Here is an 11,119-nt window from a genome sequence, read left to right on the forward strand (position 1 = left end):
TTATAAATGATTATAAATGTTTACCTCTACATGTTTGAGCACATAAATGTAAAATTAAACCTTAAAATTGTGAAATATTAATGCTGATAGAACATGAGTGTTGTAAATAGTGATTACAACATTTCTTTTTGGAGAAGCACACAAACTCTTCATGGACTTGTGGAATCCAGCCCTTTTTTACTTTTTTTTTAAAAAGTGCTTTTGACTTTAATATTGATAAACATTTGAGTAGCCAGAAAGTAGATGTCTGTTTTTTCACTCTGGTATTGTTTGGCATTTCTTGCTTTCATTGGCTTCATAATAATTATTGGCCATTTAAATATGTGTTGTTAGTCATGCAATGTTTGTGTTAAAAATAGTAATATACATTTCAACTACTTAAAAATGGCTTTTAATTGATATATCAAAATCTGACAATTATGTATATAACAAATATTTTAATTGGTGTAGAGCAGGAATCAGTGAAATTACACCTTTAGGAATCCTTTATCTGAAATGCATGTTTACTGTAGTGTCGATTTTTAATGAATTTCTGGGAAAATCTCTTCTGTAGAGTAATAATGTTGTAAGTTGTTTTCTTTTTCATCTTTCTTCAGGGCATTCAAAGATTAAAGCCTTCCTGAGCCATGGTGGTTTGAACAGTATTTTTGAAACTATGTATCATGGTGTGCCTGTAGTGGGAATTCCACTCTTTGGAGACCATTATGATACTATGACCAGAGTACAAGCAAAAGGCATGGGGATATTGCTAGAATGGAAGACAGTTACTGAAAAAGAGCTCTATGAAGCACTAGTGAAGGTTATCAATAATCCCAGGTAAGGTTTCAATTAACATTAAAGCTGATGAATGTACATACCACAGTATATTGTCAGTAGCCAATTAATTTCAATAGATTGTCAATAAATTATCAAATTATGGAAATATCCTTTAGATTCCTGTGATAATACTTTGTGCATGTTTTCTATTATTTAGAAAATGAAAACAGCAGTCATTTGACCAGCCATGTTATGACACCAGATAATATTCTACAAGGATCTTCCAAACAGGGAGAAACTGCAATGGGAACAATCTTTGGATATCTACATTGTGTCAAATGTTATGTGCTTTATTTCATTTTCATACTTATAACAGCTGTATATCACAGTTTTTATTATCCACATTATAGAGGCAAGGCACTTGATATTCATAGAACTTAAGTAATTTGGCTTACACAGCAATTGTAGTTGAAATTAGAAGCCAGGACTGTCTGATTCCCGAGACAGTGTTCTTTGTACTGCATGATAAGCCTGGTGTTGCTGGGTTTCCCTAGCACTGAGTATTGCAGAAATACGGAGATTTATTTACTCAGGTGAATGATGAAGCAGAATCTTTATTTTGCTTTTTAAATTATTGATGGGTCCTGAGTTAAGCTAGTTCACCAATGAGTCTCAAAGGGTGAAGAACTGGCCTGTGTAGTTTTAAAACAAAGCAGCAGTTTTCTTCATTTGTAGAAATTATATTTAATTTACCTTGCATTTCCAATAGCATTAAATATTAGAAGCGTATAAGCTTTTTCTTTTTATGCCTAGGGGATATGGCTTAACACTGAGAAACACTTGAGAAACACTGCCACATTCTAAGGAACAACCAATAATAAGAAAAATTATTTCATATAAAAGGATGCAGCTTGCATATAAAATGCTGAATTCAACTGAAGTTCATTATGCTGCCTTTATGTGAGCTCAGGGGTCACCTTCATGCTCTGGACTCTTAAAGGATCCAGTGTCGGATACAGCTCTGCCATTGGAGCAATGTGTTCCATAACTAGGGTTGCCTAAGTATATCCCTTCTTCTGTTATCTATAGTTTTTCTTTAAAGGTGTGCTTTTCAAAACATGATGTTATTTCATATATATATATATATATATGCACACATACATATACATCATACATGTATCATATATGTGTGTGTATGTATGTATCTATCTGCAGTCTTTCAGGAAAGTTTGTAAAATATAGCCCTAAGTAGAATTATGGGGAAACAGTTGCAGAACTGCTGAAATTGGCTCAGATAAAAAGGAAAGAGCAAAAATCTAGGTTATTCACAGGAAGTTAGTCCAGCTGTGTTTTGCGAGGCATGAACCAGGCTGAATCAGAGGAAGAACAGGTTGCAATCTTAGGTCACATGGCAATGAAATTCCAGCTATAGAATATTGAAGACATGTAAGTGCTTAATTTAAGAATTATTCAATGCAGTGAATAAATTTATATCATTCCCAAAAGTATGCATATCAGATAATGAGTTAACTGCATGTAACTTGAAAACCTTAAATATTTAACTGAAAGGATTTTGTGCATAGAAAGATGTCTTAGTCAATGTAAAAATGCCAGTGATTTGTGTAGCATGTCCTTTGCTAAAAGTCATTATATAAACTGAAGTCACTTATCTTTCTTTGTTTCAAATGTGATAATATTTCACATTTAACAGGTGATAATTATTGAAAATATTAGTTTGCCTCACTAATATTGTGTCCGAGATATTCTAGTTTAAACCAAGTAACTAATACTGTAAAAGAAGTATTCGTTTTATGAAGCCAGCATTATCCTGATACCAAAACTGGGAAGAGACACAACAAAAAAAGAAAACTTCAGGCCAATATCGCTGATGAACATCAATGTGAAAATCTTCAATAAAATACTGGCAAACCGAATCTAGCAGCATGAGGCGGGTGGATCACAAGGTCAGGAGATCGAGACCATCCTGGCTAACATGGTGAAACCCCATCTCTACTAAAAATACAAAAAATTAGCCGGGCGTGGTGGTGGGCACCTGTAGTCCCAGCTACTGGGTAGGCTGAGGCAGGAGAATGGCGTGAACCTGGGAGGCGGAACTTACAGTGAGCCGAGATTGCACCACTGCACTCCAGCCTGGGCGACAGAGCAAGACTCTGTCTCAAAAAAAAAGCTTATTCACTATGATCAAGTTGGTTTCATCCCTGGGATGCAAGGCTGGTTCAACATATGTAAATCTATAAGGTAATCTATCACATAAAGAGAACCAAAGACAAAAAAACACATGATTATCTCAATAGATGCAGAAAAGCCTTTGATAAAATTCAGTATCCCTTCATGTAAAAAACTCTTAATAAACTAGGTATTGATGGAACATATCTCAAAATAATAAGAGGTATTTATGACAAACCTACAGCCAGTATCATACTGAATGGGCAAAGGCTGGAAGCATTCCCTTTAGAAACCAGCACAAGACAAGGATGCCCTCTCTTACCACTCCTATTCAATGTAGTATTGGAAGTTCTGGCCAGGGCAGTCAGGCAAGAGAAAGAAATAAAGGGCATTCAAATAGGAAGAGAGGAAGTCAAATTGTCTCTGTTTGCAGATGACATGGTTTTATATTTAGAAAACCGCATTGTCTCAGCCCCAAAACTTATTGAACTGAAAGGAACTTCAGCAAAGTCTCAGGATATAAAATCACTGTGCAAAAATCGCAAGCATTCTTTTACACCAACAATAGGCAAGCAGAGAGCCAAATCATGAATGAAGTCCCATTCAGCAATCACTACAAATAGAATAAAATACCTAGGAATACAGCTATTAAGGGATGTGAAGGACCTCTTCAAGGAGAACTACAAACCACTGCTCAAGGAAATGAGAGGGCACAAACAAATTGAAAACATTCCATCCTCATGGACAGGAAAAATGAATATTGTGAAAATGGCTATACTGCCCAAAGTAATTTATAGATTGAATGCTATTCCCATCAAACTACCATTTACATTATTCACAGAATTAGAGAAAACTATTTTAAATTTCATATGGAATCAAAGAAGACCCCCTATAGCCAAGACAATCCTAAGCAAAAACAACCAACCAAAAACAAAAAAACAAAGCTGGAGGCATTACGCTACCTGACTTCAAACTATACTACAAGATTGCAGTAACTAAAATAGCATGGTACTGGTACCAAAACAGACATATAGACCAATGGAGCAGAACAGAGACCTCAGAAATTACACCACACATCTACAACCATCTGATCTTCTACAAACCTGCCAAAAACAAGCAATGGGGAAAGGATCTCCTATTCAGTAAATGGTGCTGAGAAAACTGGCTAGCCATATGCAGAAAACTGAAACTGGACCCCTTCCTTACACTTTATACAAAAATTAACTCAAGATGGATTAAAGACTTAAATGTAAAACCCCAAACCATAAAAACCCTAGAAGAAAACCTAAGCAATACCATTCAGGACATAGGCATGGGCAAAGACTTCATGACTAAAACACCAAAAGCAGTTGCAACAAAAGCCAAAATTGACAAATGGGGTTTCATTAAACTAAAGTTTCTGCACAGCAAAAGAAACTATCATCAGAGTGAAAGGCAACCTACAGAATGGGAGAAAATTTTTGCAATCTACCCATCTGACAAAGGTCTAATATCCAGAATTTACAGGGAACTTAAACATATTTACAAGAAGTAAACAAACCCATCAAAAAATGGGCAAAGGATATGAACAGACACTTCTCAAAAGAAGACACTTACGTGGCCAAAAAACATATGTAAAAAAGCTTAACATCACTGATCATCAGAGAAATGCAAATCAAAACCACAGTGAGATATCATCTCACACCAGTCAGAATGGTGATTATTAAAAAGTCAGGAAACAATAGGTGCTGGTGAGGCTGTGGAGAAATAGGAACGCTTTATGCTGTTGGTGGGAATGTAAATTAGTTTAACCATTGTGGAAGACAGCATGGCTATTCCTCAAGGATCTAGAACCAGAAATACCATTTGACCCAGCAATCCCAGTACTGGGTATATACTCAAAGGAATATAAATCATTCCGCTATAAAGACACAAGCACACGTATGTTTATTGCAATCCAATTATAATAGCAAACACATAGAACCAACCCAAATGCCCATCAGTGATAGACTGGATAAATAAAATGTGGTATATATACCATGGAATACTATACAGCATTAAAAAGGAAAGAGGTAATGTCCTTTCCAGGGACATGGATGAAGCTGGAAGCCATCATCCTCAGCACATAACACAGGAACAGAAAACCAAATACTGCATGTTCTCACTCATAAGTGGGACTTGAACAATGAGAACGTATGGACACAGAGAGGGGGAAGAACACACACCAGGGCCTGTTGGGGGTAGAGGGTGAGGGGAGGAAACTTAGCGGATGGGTCAGTAGGTACAACAAACCACCATGGCACATGTATACCTATGTAACAAACCTGCACATTCTGCACATGTATTCCATTTTCTTTTAGAAGAAATAACAACAAAAACCCCAAAAAGTATTCCTTGTATTAATCCACAACTTAAGTAAAATTACACATCTTACATCTCTGTTTCCTAATGCTTTGGATTCATTTAATAAAGGCCTATTGCTTTTTTGTTTGTTTGGGAGGATTCTTTTGAGTCTGGAGCTTTTATTATTACAAAATAAGTTAGAAAGAAAGATGGAGAATCGATCATTATTAACTTCGCACATATCCAACCTGTGGTCAACTTTTAATAGAAGATATTTATACTTTTGTAAAATTTAATGTACATGTGAGCCCCTTACAAGGTAATTGTTTTATTAAAAGGGGCTTTATCTAAGAGATCTCTTGGAATAACTTAGAGGTGTCTGGAGTGACCATTTTAATCACACTATTTTTTTGCAATATTCATATTCTTACTGGAAGGAATTTTGAGTTGTAAAATAAACTATGCTCATGGGACAATGCCACTACATTAAATTTGAGACCAGTTTCAGCATGGAAAATACCTGCCCCTCAAAAATTTATCTGTGAGTTCTCCAATATTCCTTTCCAGTTGATCCATGGACCTCCTCTGAACAGAATAGTCATACAAAATGAAATCGGTTAGTAAGCAATCCAGCTTTATAAGTCTACTCCTAGGTGGGACTAAGAGTCTGACCAATGAAAGTCCCTGTTCAGATAAGCTGAGTCAGATGTCAAGAGCTTTTCTGATAATTAGTGATCTAGGACCAAGTAAATATATTGGAGTTCCGTATGAGTTAATAATTTATTCAAGAGTACAAGAAGTCAGATTTCCCATTAAAGCATCTGTTTAATCTGTTTAATCATCACTAGAGAAAGGGTTATATACACAGTGACATTAAGGTACCTGAAGACTTAAGATTGTTTTTATCCTTCTTTTCCATCTTTGTTAAAATAAAAGATTGGATTTTATTTTCTAAGATGTCACGTTTCATTTTTGTATTTTAAAGATACTCCTTTGCCCCATAAGCATTTTCTCATAAAATGGAGTAGTAGAAACTTTCTAGTTTCCCTTTTTCCATCAGTTAGAAACTATGATAAATTACAAAGCAACTGAGGATGGCCTTTTAATATTTGGTGAGGTTTTTGTACTTTTAATACAACTAGATTTATTATTTGGTCGTAATTTTCTTATGAGGCATTGATGAGAGAGAAAATGTGCCTGTTGATTACATACTCTTATGTAATAGCCTTCATTTGTTTTTTCTCTCACTCCTAACAACCTTCTGTTCACTGCCTCTCAATTTGTTTGCATAATTGTTAAAACTTAATGTTTAGGTCTAGAGTGAAATCATAAAAAATAAAGGCTCATCAAATCAACTCATAAATATCTGAGTAGATTTTTCACTGGGCTTTGTAATCTTATAGCTCCATCCTCACATTTCTAGTGGCTCTCTTGACCTTTCCTTTCATTACATCCCAAACTGTAATCATTTCCAGCAGCATGTCCCATGTTCTGTGTTACTGTGTCCTGTTAATTAACTCTGCCATGTGAGTCATTCAAGCTGGAAACATTGCAGTTACATATGATCTCTCCCTTTCCCTTCACATTTAATCCACACTCTTACCAACTCCTGCCAACTCTTCTACTACACCATTTCCCTTCCCTTTATCTGTCTAATCCCACCACCAATTTTTTAGTCAGTCTCTCATTGGTCATTATTGAGGTCTTTTTAACGGACTTTCCATCACGAGCATCTTCCCTCTGCTTTAACAGCCAGTCTCCCTGATATAATGGCTCTTTGGTTCTAAGAAAGAAGCTATTATATCTTGTCATTCAGAATACCCATGGGGAAGACTCATCTTTTTCCAATCTAATTTCTAACCAAACTTCATACTTTTTCCAAATGAATTTGTTCTGGGCATATTCTCAGTCTCCCACTTTTATGATTTAGTTTATGCTCTTCTCTTGATTTATCAAGTCTTCACACATGTCCAATCTTTTGTTCCTCTATAATGCACAACTCAGTAGTGCTATATCCTCCATGATAGATTTTGTATCTCTCGAGGTGGAAATTATTTCTTATGTCTAAACAATACAAACTTCAGTCATGAATTCATGCAAGGGGGATTTAGCCGTTTGTCAAAGATTGGCACATGAATGTGCAGTCACATGTTTTTAGATTAAAATAAAATGCTTATATTTTATCACTTTGTGATTCCCCATTTTCCATGGTCTTTTAATCATTTAAGAGGGTGTTTTCTTTATACATATATACATGCATACATTACCTATACATATATACTGCATATAACATCAAATCTGACTTCATGGTGTTTCCCAACTCTTTTTTATCTCTTTAATAATATATCTTCACCCCATATTTAATGTTATTTTAAATTAAAACAAAATTAAATATTATTGCTTAAAAAGTGGTAGAATGAAGTTCTGTATCTTTTTCTCCATCTTTCTTTTAGAATCTAATAAATTTAGTTTCCATCCTAGTTGAAACTTGTTGATTTATACTATTTAAAAGTATGTGGAGAGAAGAACTACATGTAATGTAGTGTGGAAACAGCATAGGGTTTGGAGTCAGAAAATTCTGGGTCTCAACTTTGTAACATAATCAAGTTAGTCTCCGATTTTCATTTTTCTCACCAATTTAAAATACATTTTATTGGGTTAACATAAGATAATGTGTTTAAAGCACTTAACACAGTGCTTGTACATGCAAGGTACTTACTAAAGAAGAGTTGTTTTAATTATTTCCCCTTTTTAAATGAAGATATGCATAAATATAGAACTTTATTATAAGCATCATCATTCTGTGTTTTGTCCCCTCTCCATAGCTACCGTCAGAGGGCCCAGAAGCTTTCGGAAATTCACAAGGATCAACCTGGTCACCCTGTCAATCGAACTATCTATTGGATAGATTATATTATTCGTCACAATGGAGCCCATCACTTACGTGCCGCTGTCCATCAAATCTCCTTTTGTCAGTATTTTTTACTGGATATTGCCTTTGTGCTTTTGCTTGGTGCTGCCTTGTTTTACTTTCTCTTGTCTTGGGTGACAAAATTTATCTACAGAAAAATCAAAAGTCTGTGGTCTAGAAATAAGCATAGCACAGTTAATGGACATTACCACAATGGAATCCTCAATGGCAAGTACAAAAGAAATGGCCATATTAAACATGAAAAGAAAGTGAAATGAGCCAACAGCCCAGGTGATAGAAATAAATTGGTTCACTCATTGAATTTTTATTGCTATTATTTAGTCTAACAGCTACTAAAAGTAAAACATCAGTAAACAATTCTAACATGCCCTTATGAGATCTACTAATGAAATTCTGTGGAATTAAGATGGCTGTAAAAAGCACAAACCTAAAATGCAGAAATGTATTTTATTCAAATACTGATGTAGAGAGTTTTGGCACTGAACCTTTTAGAAGCCTTAATTATTTAAATCAATTCAGTGACTGTGTCAGACCTTAGTTTTAAATCTTGATATGTGTGTGTCCCGGATCAGGAATGGTTTCATTTTTCTTAATAACGTGTGTGTGTGTGTGTATGTGTGTGTGTGTGTGTGTGTGTGTGTGTGTGTCCTAATTAAGAGAATTTTTACTGGCTGCTTGTTACATTTGTTGAGGGTACAACACACTCAAGAATAAAGTAAAAGGATAGTCAGGATCCAGATGTTTCTTTTCTAGCATTTAATGTGTGTGAACTCAGAACACTACTATGAAAGAACACTTCCCCCCAAAACTGGATGCAGAGGAAGAAAAAAAAAAAAAGAAATGGCACAGATTTTTGTACTTTTTGTTTTAGTTATTTTGTTGTTGTTGTTGTTTTTATTGTTTTTCTTTTCTGATAGAGTATGGCCACTTCTGGGGGAAAAACATGTAATTAAGTAAATGTATACATTGGTTTTCACATTTTACTTTTGTTTTCCCACTACCAATAATTTTCCTCTGGAAGAATTTTATAGTTTTTTCTATTTCATTTTAATGGGTAACAATATGTTAAATGCATAATTAAGACAAAGCAATGAAATTCTGACTTTATTCAAAGTACTGAAGATTATTGCTTCTAGGGCATTTTTAAACAGCACCATTGTATTGTTGAATGTTTATGTAACTGATGGCTTTTCTATAATGTAACTTTTGAATGTTCAGGTGTTACATTTCCAAAGTTTAACTTTTAAAAAACCATCTTCTGATCCCTTTTATTGTCTGGGCCATACAATCTATATTACATAGGTGCCAACATTTAATTATTTTAAATGGAACATTTGCAGTTTTCCATATTGATACCTGCTTTTCCTGGAGAGGTTTGAGATCTTGTTAACAAATCAGACTTTACACTATATACAGACGTGACAGATAAATTGAACCACTTGTTTGTGAAAATGAGTTCCTGTCATCTTCCTCATTCCCTCAGCCCTCACCCCAGCAGCCTTTTCCGGTCATTGTGGCTGACATGGAGCAGTGACAGTATTCATTTGAGAACAGGGATGCAAGTCACAGACATCATAAAATCAGGGTCTCCCTGCTGAAGCATTCACTAGTTGGCAACTATGAATTTATTCCATGTCATTCTGTTTACTTAGCACTTGCACTACCCTTGTTGGTTGAGTGTATGCTTTATTTGTTTCTAGTTTGAAATCCCACATCTGATAGCTGAGAGTAGGCAAATACAACATTTACCTAATGTCATTCACTAACATGGAAGAGTTGTGAAAATTCTAGAGTGCTGTAAATCCTTGGCATACACTATGACAAACAACTTCATTACTTTCCCACCAGGAGCTGCTCTCCTGCACTTAGAAATAATGTCACAAGTAGTTTTCTAATGTACAATGCAGACAAATGTACTGCTCTCTGAATACTTGAAGAAATGGTATTATACATACATAGAAACTTATTAGTTATACCTTTTCACAATCTTATTACGATGTTGCCGTTAAAAGGGAAAAAAGACACAGGCAATGAATGGTGGGATAGTAAGAGGACTTAGAGTGTATGAATGAGTTGATTTTACTTTTTTGGAATTTGATTAAGTTGACAGTAGGCACTGATTGGATGATTAAACATAAGTTAATCTCCACTGTGATAAAAACTTAAATAATAAACATGATTTAAAATAGAGAAGTGTTGTTGGAATAAAATTTTTATTCAGATTTTATTTCATAATATTATATATATTCATTTTAAACATGTTTCTAAGACAGGTCTCCCAACTTTTGTATGTATTTATGAGTGTGGAAACAACGTGTTAAATGTGAGACTTTTTTTTTATTGTTAAACAGAGGGAGTTACCTTACAAGGACATCGACATGGATCTTAAAATTCTGTTCCAGAATTCAGAATGTTAAGTGTAGGTATTTACTTATCATTGTTGTTTTTTTTTTTTTTTTAGTAAGATTATTGTTAGACAGTTTTGGTAAATAGGGTGATTTTTAAATTTTCCACACTTGGGCTAGATTCTGTAATAAAGTAAAGTTTTCAAGAAAGTATTTATTCATTTATTATTTAGAAAGAGTTTCTGCAACTATTAAAATATTCCCATAACTGGTTATCATCATGTCAAACACAAATGAGAATTAAGACATTTTTCCTCTAGAGTGGCAGCTTCTAATATCCCTCCACATACACATAGGGGCAGGATTTGGATGTCCAGGGTTGAAAAGAGCTAATGTTTGGGTTAAAGTAATAGTTTATGATTGAAGCTAGAGATTCTCTTCAAAACTCAGCTACTTACTCAGTCCCAAATGCTACTAAAACTGAACGACTCCACTTCAAAAATAAAAGGTTTATAAATGAAAGAACCAAAATAAGTTGAAGAAAAACCTCAAGGGATAATCCAACAATCTGTTTTAC

General features: G+C 34.6%; 1 protein-coding gene across 1 annotated transcript in view; it reads left to right on the top strand.

Moving 5' to 3' along the window:
• The window catches only part of UGT8 (UDP glycosyltransferase 8), an 85,754-nt gene extending 75,364 nt beyond the window's left edge, over positions 1 to 10,390 (top strand). Inside the window, exons 5-6 of the mRNA XM_001146803.7 lie at positions 597 to 816; positions 8,091 to 10,390. Coding sequence (XP_001146803.2) covers positions 597 to 816; positions 8,091 to 8,454 — 584 coding nt within the window. The 3' untranslated portion in view covers positions 8,455 to 10,390. The remainder of the gene's footprint in view (positions 1 to 596; positions 817 to 8,090) is intronic.
• The last annotated feature ends 729 nt before the right edge of the window (positions 10,391 to 11,119 follow it).

Source organism: Pan troglodytes, chromosome 3, assembly GCF_028858775.2.
Source record: "Pan troglodytes isolate AG18354 chromosome 3, NHGRI_mPanTro3-v2.0_pri, whole genome shotgun sequence".
NCBI lineage: Eukaryota > Metazoa > Chordata > Mammalia > Primates > Hominidae > Pan > Pan troglodytes.